Below are 17,966 nucleotides of genomic sequence, written 5' to 3' on the forward strand. Positions count from 1 at the left end.
TAGAAAATGATCCCCAATAAAAACATAACAATTCTCAGATCTTACAGCACTCTCTATGAAGTTGACGTTAGACAAAAATCTGATGGAATTTTACAGAGTTTACAAAAATGTCATTTTTCTTCTTCATTGTAGCAATTTAGTTTTTCCTCAGTTGCTTCTTGACTGTAAAACCTAATTAAAATAAATATACTTGAATCATAACTCATATTCTTTATTCTATCAGGGAGATTGAGTTGACAGTTCATGGTTGTGACCATGGTGATTTCAATATTGTTTGTTTAAATCTATCAAAAGTAGAGAACTTTAAAGACAATGAGTGGTCTTGTTGCAATACATGTAATGAGGACATGAATAAGGGGTCCTTATGGTGTAGCTGACCCTGCTCATTCCTGATTAATTTAGGATTTTAAACATCTGACGGAAGTTGACCAAATCTTCGGACACATTTTTTAGGAATCACAGTTTTGAGATAGAATAACTATTATTTTAAGTCATAAGATCCTTTTTTCAGTTAATATTCATTATTGCCAGTTTTTAGAATTTTAAAACACTTTTGGAGAGCTTGAAATTGGGATTATTTTCTTCGGACAAGGGCATTTCTGGGCATAGAGCCGACATGGAAATGAATTATATAGAAACCATTAAAATAATTCCCAAAATAAATATTTCCCCTTATAAAATTCCCATAAATGTAGTTTTTTCTCCCTCTCAAATAATGCAACAAAATGCTTTTTTTCAACTATTAAAATTACATTTCCCTGCCGGACAAGGATTGTCCCGACTTTCAAGAATCCCTGAATTATAAACAGCTACTTGCATACAAATAACACACAACTTAATCCTTTATCAACACAATGGTGGAGAAAATACTAAATGATGGCATAATACCTCAACAATGATATGACAGAAGATAGCACTACATGTTAAAGGATGGCTATTGGCACTGAGGGATGAGGATATAAGAAATATCCTCTCAGCGCCCCATAAGTCTGAGAGCCTGGAGTCCATGCATAATGATATTATGAACCAATAGGGACAGTGCAAGACAGTAAACATGAATCTGTGTCATCAATCTGAGCATAAGGCAGCGTAACACACAAAACTGTTAGATAGAAAATAATTAATCAACAATACTAGCTGCTGTATGTATGGTTTGAGGCTGTAGGATACTCTACAGGGAATGAAACGTACACATTGAGCAATGTAATTAAAAGATCTCAGTGCTTCACTTTGTTCTATTAAATTCAGCGTTTGATACTTAACTCATGAATTTAATTAAGATCTCTATTCAGTGGGTATAGCAAGTACAGAAAAATATTTCAAAGTAGTTACATAAATTCCCGTTGTAAGTGCAATAACTGCAAGTGCTTTGAACTTGAAATAGTCCAACCTATTAAAAATAGTCTTCTAACTGAATCACAATACTAGATTGCTGGCCTCCAGCATTGGAAATATAAATAGTCCTCAAACTTCTGGTCTCCCAAATGTGAAGACAATGAATTTCACACGGAAGTGCACACTCTAACACATACGCCATGTGTCATCTATCACTCTCCCATGCACATACACACATTTGCTCATGCACATGCACCCACGTATACAAGCACACACACACATTTTGTTTTTCTATCCTTGTGGGGACCTAAAATGTATTTCCATTCAAAATCCTATTTTCCTTAACCTTAATCTGTAACCCTAACCCAAAATCTAAACCTAACCCCTTACCCTAACCCTAATTCTAACCCTAAACCTAACCCAATAGTCTTTGTCCTCATGGGGACGTGGGAAAGGTTTGACTTATTTTACTATCCCTGTGGGTACTTTGGGGGATTTTAGGTCCCGACAAGGATAGAAGAACCAACACACACACACACACAATCAATCAATCACTATCAAGCACGTATCGTTGGCTCTTTTATCCTCCTTCAAGCATTTCTGTTAAGCATATTGAACACCAGTGCCCGGCATCATGTACCTGTACCTTGCAGTAAAAAAGAGCTTTACATGAATACAAAAGGATAAAACCTTATCTGAACATCAGTCACTACTGCTACACCATCGTGAGGGCAACCCTGTCGGGTGTCATAGGTCCTGTTTTGACCGAGATCCACAAGTCTTCATCTTTCGGACTCTTCTTCTTTTTGTCTGATTTTGCTGTGGCTGAGCTGGGGCTGTCTGCACAGCAACCAGCGCAGTTGGCCCAGCGACAGCAGCAGTGGCAGCACACCACCAGAGAAGTAAAGAGCACCACCATAGGCAGGGCTATTAGCACCACCAGGCAGACTGTGTTGTAGATCCCCTGGTCATGCTTGGTGGTGGCCACCTTCCACAAGTCACTAAAAAAATCCAAGATGTCTTCCTTCATGGTTCCCTGACAGTGAAGCAACTCCTCTTAAGGGTAATATATTGAAGAAGAAGCCAATCAGCAAGTTCTGATTGAAGTAGTGAGCAAGGTTGTTGCTGTTATCAGGGGATTGTTCCTGTGGTGATTTGACCCTGATCTAGTGCTGGTTTCAGTTTCCTGGTGAACTCTTGAAGGTGAAGATTTCGCTGATATAGTAGGACATCCCAGTCACAATGAATATCTGATGAAGGAAAGGGAGGATGGGACAGACTAGACAAATCCTTGATGTAGGGAGAATCTTGTTATCCTCCCCTCTTTACTTAACTGCCTTGTCTGGGGGTTTGAAGACCAAAGCATTTTTTATAAAAGTTTGAAGACCAAAGAGGAGGGTTTTTCCTTCGTAATCCTTCAGTTGCTGTAATGATTCCGATCTCTCCTTGCCTTGATGGGAAGGTCTATGGAGTCTGCCTGTTTGTGTAGTTTGTTTGTTTCCTCTTTTGGGATTTGGGATTCCACCTCACGTCCTCTGGAGTCTCCTCTCTATTTTAATCCATTCTCCTCTGGGAGAAGTGATGGAATGAGGACATTTTCTGTGGAGAGAATTAGAGAGAAGAAGGTGAGCAGAATGAACCCCAGTCCCACTGGTGCCTCTTCACTCTCTTCCCTCTCCTGCTCAAGTATCTTATTCAGCTTTACTCTCATTAAAGTTGGAGGAAAAAGTCATGGCTCTGGCTGCCTGAGTGCAACATGGAGGGAAATACACTTGTTCTGGACTCATTTAAATGTGCCGGGTAATGGCGGCCTTGCTTTGATTGTTTGACTTAACATTGACTGAGTGTAGCATTCCACTGTACCTTGGATCAATGGTAACCGTTATGGGTATCCAGGAGGTCAAAGGGTAGCCGTCTCTAGTTTTAAGGTTTATGGTTACTAGGATTATGGCCCTGTGAGGAAATAAATAAAAAAATCCTCTATTGCCTGCTCCACTTTCTATGACAAATGTATCTGATTGCAAGTGAACAGAAAATAGGTTGTGATTGTCTCACAGCCCAAGTGTGAAATTGGCTTACCGTAGTCAGCTCCGCTTCCTTCCTAGCATAACAAAACAGGAAACAGCACACTGCTGCTACTTTGTGGTATCGAATTAAGAAGGCTGCACCTACTTGCAGTTTGTCAACATTAAAGCTCCCATTTCAACTAAACCAAATCCATTAAATGTAAGCTTATCCATTATTTATGTAGGTCTATGCATTTGGTTTATGATGAAGTTGAGCCTGAAGTTCAGACAACATACAGCACACTAAATGATCACACATAGGAAGGTATGATGACTGGAAAGAATGAGTAACAATCCCACTGGGCACACACTGGTTGAATCAACGTTCCTTCCACGTAATTTCAATGAAATGTTGGTTCAACGTGAAATAGACGTTGAGTTGATGTCTGTTCCCAGTGCGATGTGACTCATTAGCGTTGTCTAGCAAGGTGTAAGAATAGTCTTCCTCACCAAAGTAGAAAATGGTCACAGGTCTTTTGTAGTGCACACCACATGAATTTACAGACACTGTGAAGAACTTGGAGAGTAGTTTTCAAGCAGAAATTGAGAATGAAGAGAATCAATTAAATCTCAATGCATTCAAGGGGGAGAGAAAAATATATAAACATCTTCTTCTCTATCACAACATCCCCATTCCATAAAGTGTCATGCTATCAGACTATCTTTGCACTCTGGTCAGGCTGTGGAATGAATGTAAAATAACAACAATGTAACAAAATTGCATAACATTGTCTTGGCCTACGATCAGCTGTAAACAGGAAGATACTTTCAGTGGCTCACAAAGCCAGGATGGGGAAGAAACTCTTATGACTGCATCAGTAAGCTACATCTATTTATGGAACTTGGAACCCTGCTCTGCCCAACCTAAAAGCCTGAATGATAGAAGGCAACACAAGGCATCTTTAATGAATGGCCCAAGGTAATCATTTGTTGCAAACCCCTATGACTTGTCAACACATACTTAGAAGAAATGGCTTGTTTTAAATTCTAATCCTCTTATTAATACGAGTCAATCAACAGTCTTTTGCAGGGATAGTCAATAGTTTAGAGACAGCAAAAGGTATGCATTAGTGTACCGAATTCATATCTTTAATCAAAATCAGTGTCGTGGTAAGAAACACAAGATTGCATATTTTTGATGGGAACAGTTGGGAACATGATCATATCTCCACACAGTATAAGAGAGGACATTGTCTCAATGCATTACAGTTCAAGCTGAAAGGTAAACTTTAAGTCAGAGAGTATAAGTAGTGGAGGAGAGAGCATAATGAGGCAAGGTTTCAAATCAAATTATAGAAATCTCAGACATTTAAGATCTTAAGTGAACCTTAGGTTTAAACCATCGACACCAAAATGTCACAAGTCATAGACACATTGTGCAAAGGTCCAAGGCTATATTTAAGATTGACATTGACTGAAAGAGACATGCTATAGAATGGCACTAAGTATTGACTGAACAGCAACGTATAATCTGGTACGTCACAATACCTGTTGGACCGATGGAGGGGACTTTCCAAAACAGAAGACTTCCAGTTCACGCATAGTATTAAGTAAATTAATTGACTCCTTAGCCACAGATACTCAACCAAATAAGATCAACAGCATTCAAGATCAACAGCTTCCCATTCATAATTTCTCAACATACTTTTGAAATGTACACCTTACCGGCAAACAGTTTTAGAAGTCCGGGCCAGTAAATCTATTTTCCCCCTCTCCTCTTCCTTGTATATCCTCTTTAATATCGGCTGCTTTTTCTTGATATACTCTAAGCTCTCAATTTTGCCCCATACCTGGTCTGTATTGAATTGTGCTCTTTGTGCCAGTATCTCTTTACCTCTCTCTCCCCGTGTGAGTAACTCTCTCAGGGCAGCGTCACTTCTCCCTGCCCTGCACACCCTGTGTAAGAAAGGGCCCTCTGTCTGTACTCGCGCTCCCTTGCCTGACGCGCTGCATTCTTGTGGTTACTTTATACACACAAGTTCCCAGTGATGTCAGAGAGAGAGAGAGAGAGAAAGAAAGAGGAGAGAGAGCTCCCCTGAGAATCCCACTGCTCATAATTAATTGGACTTGATGTTTTCAAATTCATATTCCAAAGAGCTGCTGACTTTAGTGTTTGAACGCTTTACCACAACATTAATGCGCATAGTTATAAGTGTTATAAACCTAAGATTAACCAAAACACCTCACCCATTTCAGCACTGCCTCACTAACTCTTATTGGAAAGAGGAAATGAAAGTATGTGTGTATGTGCGTGTGTGTGTGTGTCCTGTATGCTCAGGGTATGGACAGAGCAGGGAATCAGGTGAAGCAGAGAGAGATGCACTGATGTGTGACTGCTCTGTAGAAATCTGGGAGAGATCATATGACCCTGTTCATGAGAAGAATGGACCTCATCCATGCCTATGGCAAACAGCATGCACTCACTGGTAAGAGACTGTCACATCCCACAATATACACACTTTGACCCCTGTACTTTAATTCGCAGAGAGAGATGAGGAACAGAAAGAGGGAAATTACCCACCGAAATATGTTCTTTTAAACCAAATAGGTGCTCTGACTGTCTAACTGACACCGAAAAGGGTCCCCTATTGGAAACATTTCTTATTTTGTAAACCTCCTACTGATCAATGAATATGCTGGCTGTTGCCATATGAGTATCTGTGTTTCATGATCACAGTAATCCTCATGGTGAAATAAGAATTTGAGATTTATTCTGTTTGCTCCAGGCTTTGTTTTAATGTGGAGTTTATTGGGATAAGCTATGCCCGGTTACCTGTCTGTAGGCTATATACTGTCATACTTCACATTGAGGGGTGAGGACTGAATCGTACACTCTTAGAAAAAAGGTGCGATCTAGAACCCTTTGAAGAACCCTTTTTGGTTCCAGGTATAACCTTTTTGGGTTCCATATAGAACACTTTCCACAGAGGCTTTGGAAACTCTATTCTCAATTTTCATAAACTGTGGCAGATACCAATAACACTGCTCAGCAGAAAACATTTTCACAAAGAAGTGGCTCTTATTGGGGATCTTTGGGGATAGGCTAAATATTGCCCTGCACAGAGGCATTAGGGGGCCTTAGAAACGTTACTATGCACATTTTATGAGCTCGTGCTCTAATGAAAAGTAAATCAGAAAGACGCGGAGGCCAAAAATAGGCTAGTCCGTTCCGTTGCTAACCAGTCCCAAAAGCAAAGCAGGCCATGAGTCACTCCTGTAAAATGTTTCGGCCCAGTGCAATGAAAACAGGAGGAGGGATCTGAGGAGCACACAAAGTGAATTTGATGGAGATTATTCTATATATGGAAGTACCTCTCCTGTCTTTTCAGTGATGGCATTGTAAAAAAAAGTCGTTATTAGCTCTGATGTAAACAAAGTGGAACTTTCCAATCCACTTTCTGACCAACCTACAGCTTGTGTAAATGTGTAAATGTGACTGGATGAAATTAGTTTGACTGTGTCTATGATATCAGATTCATGTTAAAGAGACTAATGATTTTGAAAGCACATCAATAAGTAGCCAATCATTTCCAGGCTAAAAGTTGAGGACTCGAGGCAGGGGCGTCAATTGGGTATGGCAGAGTATGGCAGTCACCATACCCTAGCTCAACACCAACAATTTAAAATAGGCTACAAAAATCATTCCAATCCCGATTTAAAAAACAATTGAGTTTGCAAGAAAGGCATTTCACTGTACTTGTGCATGCGATATTAAAACTTAAAACTTGAAAAATTGCAGTTTAGGGTATTAGCGGGCTGGTTTTAAGACCATATGGGCAGCTCAGAGCGGACGGGAAGGCTGTTTGCGTGGCTGCAGTGAACAGCTCTAAAGAATGCAGAGGTGGAAGACGGCTGTAGATGACTACGTAACTCCTGTTTGACTTGACATGAAACTAAACTACACTTTTTAATCCCGGTGCATAGAAGCTAATTGCTGTATGACGTGCTGTATGACATGTTGTTGTAGAATGTTATGTATGTCCATTGTCAGCTGAGGTGCATGAAGCTACAGCAGCCAAGGTGTTCTCCAAATAGCATTTTATAGTTTTAAATTGTGTAGAAATGCAGTAAATAAGCTTCAACTTTATAAAAATTCCTTGGTTTAGCTGAAATTACACCACTGACTCAAGGTACATTTGACCACATGATATACTGGACACACTGTATGAACCGGTTGGTTAATCCCAAATGACTCATCTCTTCCTTCCCCTTATTCAAGTATTTTAAAAGGCAGAATTAAGAAGGCACCTGTCCAAACATGGATTAAGAGACCAATGCTTGGAATTGTTATTCTCAGTAGTTGACTACTAGGGTATACTGTCTGGTACATACAGTCCAGTAAGTCAGACAACATCTATGGTATAAATAGAAGTGTCTGATTTTCGGGAGGAAAGCAGCAAGATGGAGTCATGAACTTGTGTAGTCTGGCAACTTACTTCCTGTTTCTCTGTCTGTACTGTTCTGTCGCATTTTTCAATAAGTTACCCAGTATTACCATGTGATATGTACACAGAAAGGAAGAAATTCCACAGAAACTCCTAAAGAAGTGCATTATTTTTAACTTTTTGTAACTTTACCCACTTGGCACAGACATAATTTCAACGTCTAGTTTTGATTTACATTTGGTTGAGTTGTCAACTAATGTGAATTCAACGTGAAATCAACTAAAAAATTCACCATGTTATTGGATTTAGGATAAAAGTTGGGTGAAATATTGACTAAATTCCCTTATGTTGATTACTTTTTGCAAATTCAATCCGTTTTCCACGTTGATTCAACGTCATCACATCTATTTATTTTTTTGAAATTATGTGGAAACAACATTGATTCAACCAGTTTTTGCCCAGTGCGTTTTTATGTTATTGTATTCGCAATAACCTGCAAGTTCAAACAAAAACAAAAATATGAATGCAACAATCTTAAAGATTTTACTGAGTAAGAGTTCATATAAGGAAATCAGTCAATCGAAATAAATGTATTAGGCCCTAATCTATGGATTTCACATGACTGGGAATACAGATATGCATTTGTTAGTTACAGATTACGCCCCTTAAAAAAGTAGGGGCATGGATCAGAAAACCAGTCAGTATCTGGTGTGACCACCATTTGCCTCATGCAGCGCGAAAGATCTAATTCGCATAGAGTTGATCAGACTGTTGATTGTGGCCTGTGGAATGTTGTCCCACTCCTATTCAATGGCTGTGCGAAGTTGCTGGATATTGGCAGGAACTGGAACACGCTATTGTACACGTCAATCCAAAGCATCCCAAACATGCTCAATGGGTGACATGTCTGGTGAATATGCAGGCCATGGAAGAACTGGGACATTTTCAGCTTCCAGGAATTGTGTACAGATCCTTGCGACATGGGGCCGTGCATTATCATGCTGAAACATGAGGCGATGGCGGTTGATGAAAGGCACGACAATGGGCCTCAGGATCTCATCAAAGTAGATGAGATCACACTTAATATGTTGTGAAATCTGTCATGAATGTATTGTAATGTTTTTTAAATGTATAACTGCCTTAATTTTTCTGGACCCCAGGAAGAGTAGCTGCTGCCTTGGCAGCAGCTAATGGGGATCCATAATAAATACAAATACAAATACAGCATTTCTGTGCATTCAAAAAAATCTATAAAATGCAATTGTGTTCATTGTCCATAGCTTATACCTGCCCATACCATAACCCCACCGCCACCATGGGGCACTCTGCTCACAACATTGACATCAGCAAACCACTTGGCCATACGACGCCATACACGTGGTGTGCGGTTGTGAGGCCGGTTGGACGTACTGCCAAATTCTCTAACACGATGTTGGAGGCGGCTTATGGTAGAGAAACAAACATTCAATTATCTGGCAACAGCTCTGTTGGACATTCCCGCAGTCAGCATGCCAATTGCACACTCCCTCAAAACTTGAGAGATTTGTGGCATTGTGTTGTGTGACAAAACTGCACATTTTAGAGTGGCCTTTTATTGTCCCCAGCACAAGGTGCACCTGTGTAATGATCATGCTGTTTAATCAGCTTCTTGACATGCCACACCTGTCTGGTTGATGGATTATCTTTCCAAATGAGAAATGTTCACTAACAGGGATGTAAACTAATTTGTGCACAAAATTTGAGAGAAATTGAACATTTCTGCAATCTTTTATTTTAGCTCATGAAACATTGGACCAACGCTTTACATGTTGCGTTTATATTTTTGTTCAGTATCATTTCCCACACTGTCATGGAGGATATTCATTTTGTGTTAATTGTCCAATAAACACAATCCAGGCTAAATGTATATCAATATGGTCATATATCAAAGTGAGATACAGTCACCTCCAAAATTATTGGTACCCTTAATAAAGATGAGCAAAAAAGACTGTACAAAATAAACAATACAAATACTGATCTATATTGTATGCTCAGAAAAATAGACAAATTATATTATTTTATACTAATGTAATTTGTCAGAGAAAGAGATCATTCTTAAAAAGGAAGTATTGCCATTAAAAAGTATTTACTGAGAACAACCAACAACTGTAAACGTCTGGAGTTTGCTAAACACCATTGGGAACCGGGTTATATGGTCAGATTAAAAGAAAATAGAACTCTTTGGCCACACACACCAGTCATGGGTTTGGCCTCGAAAGAAGGAAGCATAAGCAGAAAAGAACCTCATACCTACTGTAAAATATGGTGGGGCCCTTGTTAAGGTCAATGGCATTCTGAACTCTACCAAGTACCAGGACATTTTAGCCAAAAACCTGGTTGCCTCTGCTAGGAGGCTGAAACTTGGCCGCAAGTGGATCTTCCATGAAGACAATGACTCCAAGCACACATCACAATCTACAAAGAAATGGTTAATTGACCACAAAATCAACATTTTTCAATGGCCATCTCAGTCTCCGGACTTGAACCCAATTAAAAACCTGTGGTTTGAATTGAAGAGGACAGTCCATAAGCGCAGACCAAAACATATCAAGAATCTGGAAAGATTCTGTATGGAGGAATGATCTAAGATTCCTCCCAATGTGTTCTCCAATCTCATAAAACATTATAGAAGAATGCTGAGTGCCGTTATCCTCGCAAGGGGAGGGTGCACAAAGTATTTTACTTTTATTTTTTTATTACATTTAATATTTTTCTCTGAGCAATTGTTTTAGTATAAAATAATATAATTTCCCCATTTTTTTTAAGCATACAATATTGCTCAGTATTTGTATTACAGTGCATTCAGAAAGTATTCAGACCCCTTGACCTTTCCCACATTTTGTTAGGTTACAGCCTTATTCTAAAATTGATTAAATTGTTTTTTCCCCTCATTAATCTACACACAATACCGCATAATGACAAAGCAAAAACAGGTTTTTAGAAATGTTTTCTAATTTATTACAAATAAAAAATAAAAATATCACATTTACAAAGGTATTCAGACCCTTTAATCAGTACTTTGTTGAAGCACCTTTGGCAGCGATTACAGCCAGTCTTCTTGGGTATGACGCTACAAGCTTGGCAAACCTGTATTCCCACGGGGGGCCAGTATGAAAAATGTATGCACTCACTAACTGTAAGTCGCTCTGGATAAGAGCGTCTGCTAAATGACTCAAATGTAAATGTAAATGTATTTGGGGAGTTTCTCCCATTCTTCTCTGCTAATCCTCTTAAGCTCTGTCAGGATGGATGGGAAGCGTTGATGCACAGCTATTTTCAGGTCTCTCCAGAGATGTTCCATCGGGTTCAAGTCCGAGCTCTGGCTGGACCACTCAAGGTCATTCAGAGACTTGTCCCGAAGCCACTCCTGCGTTGTCTTGGCTGTGTGCCTAGGGTCGTTGTCTTGTTGTAAGGTGAAACTTCGCCCCAGTCTGTCCTGAGCGCTCTGGTTGTCCTTCTGGAAGGTTCTAACATCTCCACAGAGGAACTCTAGAGCTCTGTCAGAGTGACCATCGGGTTCTTGGTCACCTCCCTGACCAAGGCACTTCTCCCCCGATTGCTCAGTTTGGCCGGGCGGCCAGCTCTAGGAAGAGTCTTGGTGGTTCCAAACTTCTTCCATTTAAGAATGATGGAGGCCACTTTGTTCTTGGGGACCTTCAATGCTGCAGATATTTTTGGTACCCTTCCCCAGATCTGTGCCTTGACACAAGCCTGTCATAGCAAAGGGTCTGAATACTTATGTAAATAAGGTATTATTTTTTATTTTTTATACACTAGCGGTCAAAAGTGTTTTTCTTTATTTTTAGTATTTTCTACATTTTAGAATAATAGTGAAGATATCAAAACTATGAAATAACACATATGGAATCATGTAGTAACCAAAAAATATGTGTGATTAACCAAGCTTTCAAATGAAGATGTGTCTCCTGAATTATTGGCACCCTTGATAAAGATGATCAAAAAAGTATACAGTGCCTTCGGAAAGTATTCAGACCCCTTGACTTTTTCCACATTTTGTTACGTTACAGCCTTATTCTAAATAGATTCAATAAATACAAATCCTCAGTAATCTACACACAATACCCGATAATGACGAAGTGAAAACAGGTTTTTAGACATTTTTGCACATTTATACACTACCGGTATACGTTTTAGAACACCTACTCATTCAAGGGTTAATCGTTTAAAAAAAACTATTTTCTACATTGTGGAATAATAGTGAAGACATCAAAACTATGAGTTAACACATATGAAATCATGTAGTAAGCAAAAAAGTGTTAAACAAATCAAAATATATTTTCTATTTGAGATTCTTCAAATAGCCACCCTTTACCTTGATGACAGCTTTGCACACTATTGGCATTCTCTCAACCAGCTTCATGAGGTAGTCACCTGGAATGCATTTCAATTAACAGTTGTGCCTTCTTAAAAGTTAATTTGTGGAATTTCTTTCCTCCTTAATGCGTTTGAGCCAATCAGTTGTGTTGTGACAAGGTAGGGAGGGGAGGGAGGGGGGGGGGGGGGGGAACAAGTCCATATTTTGGCATGAACCGCTCAAATAAGCAAAGAGAAACGACAGTCCATCATTACTTTAATTTCAATAACTTTGAAAGTTTATTTCAAGTGCAGTTGCAAAAACCATCAAGCACTATGATGAAACTGGCACTCATGAGGACTGCCACAGGAAAGGAAGACCCAGAGTTACCTCTGCTGCAGAGGTTAAGTTCATTAGAGTTACTAGCCTCAGAAATTGCAGACAAAAAAATGCTTCACAGAGTTCAAGTAACAGACACATCTCAACATCAACTGTTTAGAGGAGACTGTGTGAATCAGGCCTTCATGGTCGAATTGCTTCAAAGAATCCACTTCTAAAGGACACCAGAAGAAGAAGAGACTTGCTTGGGCCAAGAAACATGAGCAATGGACATTAGACCGCCGTGTCTTTGTGAGACACGGTGTGGGGGAACAAATGATCTCTGCATGTATATTTCCCACCATAAAGCATGGAGGAGTAAGTGTTATGGTGTGGGGGTGCCATGCTGGTGACACTGTCTCTGATTTATTTAGAATTCAAGGCACACTAAACCATCATGGCTACCACAGCATTCTGCAGCGATACACCATCCCATCTGGTTTGGGCTTAGTGGGACTATCATTTGTTTTTCAACAGGACAATGACCCAACACATCTCCAGGCTGTGTAAGGGATATTTTACCAAGAAGGAGAGTGATGGAGTGCTGCATCAGATGACCTGGCCTCCACAATCCCCCGACCTCAACCAAATTGAGATGTTTAGGGATTAGTCGGATCGCAGAGTGAAGGAAAAGCAGCCAACAAGTGCTCAGCATATGTGGGAACTCCTTCAAGACTGTTGGAAAAGCATTCCAGGTGAAGCTGGTTGAGAGAATGCCAAGAGTGTGCAAAGCTGTCATCAAGGCAAAGGTGGCTATTTGAAGATTTTTAAATATAAAATATATTTTATTTGTTTAACACTTTGTTGGTTACTACATGATTCCATATGTGTTATTTCATAGTTTTGATGTCTTCACTATTATTCTACAATGTAGAAAATAGTAACAATTGAAGAAAAACCCTTGAATGAGTAGGTGTTCTAAAACTTTTGACCGGTAGTGTATAAATGTGCATACATTTCTATAAACCAGTTTTCACTTCGTCATTATGGGGTACTGTGTGTGGATTGCTGAGGATGTTTATTTATTTAATCCATTTAGAATAAGGCTTTAACGTAACAAAATGTGGAAAAAGTCAAAGGGGTCTGAATACTTTCCGAAGGCGCTGTATAGATTTTATACAGTTATTTTTGATCATCTTTATCAAGGGTGCCAATAATTCTGGAGATACTTCTTCATTTGAGAAACTTGGTTAATCTCACATCTGTTTTGTATGATGAATGCCAGTGACATCTATTTTTCAGGTAACTGTCATTAATCAATGTCTTACATTAAAGTAGGTACTTAACCTTCATTATATGCAACTCAAATAAGCAATCATTGAATTGCTGTTAATGATCTATGCAATTCCCATAAGGAAACCTGCCACAACATTTCTAACTGGATGTTTTTTCTAACTTTATATTTCAGGCAGTTGTGGAATCTTATGATAATTGGCATATTTTAACCTTCATCTAAAATAACAGACACATTGTAGAGAGTTTCCCACAAGGCAGTGGATTGACCTCATGTTCATTCCTGGCCTAAAATACTTCATGAGCAATGAGCTCACTCAAAATAAGACAAACATAAAAATAGCTCTAGCTCCAAGCTAGAGTCTAGAAGAGGCACATGCTACACATCATGACTTAGATTATGATTCAATCATCAATGTAAAATTACATTAAAGAAACAGTAACAGAGGTCAAACATTGTGCTTTCCATCATATAAAATGACATTATCTAACAGTATAGTTTAACCCACAAAACAGAACTAGAGAGCAGTCAAAATGAAATGCTGCTGTGTCTTGAATATTTTCACTGGCATGTCCTGAGATGAGCCACTGAATTTAAATTATATTACTTCTACCCTGCTTCCCAAATGGAACCCTATTCCCTTTATAGTGCACTACTTTTGACCAGAGTGCTATGGGGAATAGGGTGCCATTTGGGGCGCATCCTATACTTTTCACCCTGAACAGCCTGTAACAGCTCTTAGCTGGACGGATATAGAACAGAGCCCAGAGCCCTGAGGCAGAACGATAAAGTGGGCCTGAGACTTCACATGGACCAGGAAGTGCTTGCTTGGACTCCTTCCAGGGGGGAAGAGAGAGACAGTGCCCAATCATAAATCAGCATTAAGGTCTCCAGGACAAAACATTACTTATTTTGGAGACGAAGAAGCAAAGCATTAATAATGCTCGCCCAGTCCACAGCCTTAAGAGGCACTTTTGTGATTGTGTATGCTGTGGCATGTTAATAAATGGGACAAAAGAGAATGGTTTAAAAAGACCCATGGATGGAAGGAGGATAGGATTTGTACAGAAATGATGCCTGTGAGCATCAATTTCAACAAAAAATTGCACTTTGTAGAGTAATTTTATACCTTCTGGCCATGTTGACTTATACACAGACACTCTCTTTCCTGTATTATCTCAACATGTGATAGGAGTCAACTCTGAACAGAATATTTACACTCCAGAAATGATGCTTTGCAAGCATGTCGCCACATGCAAGTATTGCATAGTCCTCGTCTGTCATGGTCCTCGTTATGGACTCTTTACCAAGAAATGAAGACTGACATCTTATGATTCCTTAATTATAACATACACGCCCATTTCAATAACTGCACAATGCTGACATAGTTTGCCTTTGTAAACATGGCTATTCACTATTGATGAGTTATCAGTCATTTGCTGGTAGAGTTGCAAAATGTGACTTCTCCAGCAAACGACTGATAACTCATCAATAGCGAACAGCCATGTTTACAAAGGCAAACTATGTCAGCATTGTGCAGCTATTGACATTGTCACCTTGCACAGAAACGTACACAACACACTAGATCACTGACTAAATCACGCCCTACAAGAAGAGAAAAAGCAAGAGAGAGACAGCACAACATGTAGCCAAAAATTCTTACCTCTTATTTGCCTGCCTCCAATGGAGTTGTCACTAGTCTTCTTCGTGCCCTGCAAACATTCATGTTGAGTGGCCCCACTGGCTCACTAAATGTTAGCTATGTCAGAAGTATCAATGCTATCCATCAATCCGTTCCCGGTCCCTCAATTCTCAATTAAGCCAACGTATTTACGGCACTATTACCCAGTCCAAAAGAGAGCAGCACCTCCTCCTATTCACTTGTCAGACCCAATTTGCTCCCAGGGCTCAGTGAGTTGTGAAGCCAATGCAAGCTGCCCAACCAGGCTGAAGTTTGGGGCTGGTTTTACAGTGTCGCCTTTCATCACATTCATCCCAGTGATCTGTGAAATGACTGGAGGGTTGGAAGAGGGGCAAAGGGACCTCAGGACCCATTAATGGTTGGTATCCATATACAGTATGTGGAGACAATTGTGCAATTAAGCAGGAGTACACATGCGTTATTAAGAACGCAGTGAAGAATACCAAGAGTCCTATTCTGGTGTTAAGCTCAAGCTGGCTACAGACAACAAACATCAGGTGTTAGTGACATTTATCCTATGTTACTGTTTGTTATAGGTTCATAATTTTTTTACCACAGTATATTGCAATATCTCGTGACAACCTGGTTGTCATATGGCAGAGTCAGTGACATGTTTGTTTTGATTAAGGCAGAAAGAATTATGTTTTTCAAAAGCAGCGCTATCCATGTTATATTTGGATAAGGACAGAGTATAGATAGCCATTGCATGGGCCTAATTATTGGCCTTTCCCACGGTATGCTGTTCTGTTTATATCATAACTACTTCCGGCAGTAATTGTGTTGTTCATTATTTAGTGCACCATTTCTGCTCGCTAGACATTTGTATTTAATTAATGACTAATTAGGACATGCCATTTTTATATGCCTACAACGTATTTGTCTAAGTGTTGTTGCCTGCATTTATGAATATCAGCATGCTCTCAAATACAATACTGTATAGTGTGTTCAGGATTATACAATTCTGCAGTGGATACTGTTTCCTGTGTTTAAGCATGATCCTATCCAAATGTTGTTGCCTTGACCTGGTCACGATATAATCCTCTGTGTACAGTATGCTGCTAGTATGGGGTTCTTCAACCTTGTATTTCCCAGGCACCCCTGCCCTGGCAAACCAGCAACCCAGGGACCCCCATCATATATTAGCAATATGTATTATCATCAGATGAATTAGGAAGGCAAGGAGAACTAATCAATATTTAAAATTAATAGATTTGGTAAGTATTTTGACCTCCCCACCTTATCATTGGAAGAGGAAGTGTAAACTCTAACATAGCCTATTAGCTAGAAAGGAAACGCCAAACCCATTGTTTAACCAGTTTAACAGCTGTTTAACTGGTTAAACAAAGGTGCAGAAAGGTATGTCCAAGTCAAAAAAGCTTACCAGGAACCAGCGGCACTTGTGGTTCCTTTTTAAAAGCTTATGTCAGATTCTCCAGTTAGTGGAATTAGCTCCATTGAGTGTAATTTGCTAAATATTGTGAGTTGAAAAATAAAGATGACATCGTTAGAAAGTTGACATCATTAGATAAATACTGTCCTCTTTTATACTGTAGGTATGTAATTAAAAATGTGTTTATTCTGTTGTTGCTAGCAATATTCATGAAAACATTTAAATAAAACAAATGTTTTTCACTTTTCATTTTATATTTTCGTGGACCCCCTGCAGTACCACGGAAACCAGGTTGAATATCCCCTGTGCTAAGTGTATGCTAAAGCTAAAGCATGATATCCAGGTTGTGTGTGTCTCTGTCAGGCTCTGACTACTTGGTCAAAAGAAGTGCACTATATAGGGAATAGGGTGCTATTTGGGACACAACCCGTGTCTCTGTCAGGCTCTTTCTCTGTGGGACAGTTAGTGTCAGGTTTGATGGCAGCCCCTTTGCTGCAGCCATCACAGAGAATCCCATCACACTGTAACAAGGTGAGTAGGACGGAGCCAGGCGCAGGAGGTGTCAATCAAAGAATCTGGTTTATTAGTCTGCAGCAATGTGTAAACCAAATACAGTGCGACTTAAATGCGTACTGGGAAAACAAAACACACGGGTGAATATCCCAGCAATAAAGTAACATAATGCTCAACACGAGCTAGTGACACCTCCACATGGAACAATAACACCCAAAGACATGGGGGAGCAGAGGGAATAATTATGCAGAGACTGATGAGGGATATGTACCAGGTGTGTGTGAAAAGGCTAGAAGGCCGGTGACGACGAATGCCGAAGCCTGCCCGAACAATGAGATGAGGCAGCTTCGGAGGGAGTCGTGACAGTACCCCCACCCTTGACGCGCAGCTCCAGCAGCGTGCCGACACCGGCCCCGGGGACGACCAGGAGGAAGCGGAGCAGGGCGATCCGGATGGCGACAGTGGATGTCCCGCAACAGGGAAGGATCGAGGACATCCTTCACTGGGACCCAGCACCGCTCCTCCGGACTGTACCCCTCCCACTCCATGAGGTACTGAAGGCCCCCCGCCCAACGCCTCGAATCCAGGATGGAACAGACGGAGGGGGCA

General features: G+C 40.1%; 1 protein-coding gene across 1 annotated transcript; it reads right to left on the minus strand.

The window, feature by feature from the left end:
* Positions 1-202: 202 nt before the first annotated feature.
* Positions 203-2,463, minus strand: LOC311146868 (uncharacterized protein). Its single transcript, XM_084183483.1, has one exon. It carries the CDS (start codon positions 2,363-2,365, stop codon positions 2,051-2,053), a length of 315 nt encoding a protein of 104 aa, XP_084039609.1. The 5' UTR covers positions 2,366-2,463; the 3' UTR covers positions 203-2,050.
* Between the last annotated feature and the right edge of the window lie 15,503 nt (positions 2,464-17,966).

Source organism: Coregonus lavaretus, assembly GCF_964263955.1.
Source record: "Coregonus lavaretus genome assembly, chromosome: 19".
NCBI classification, from domain to species: Eukaryota; Metazoa; Chordata; class Actinopteri; order Salmoniformes; family Salmonidae; genus Coregonus; species Coregonus lavaretus.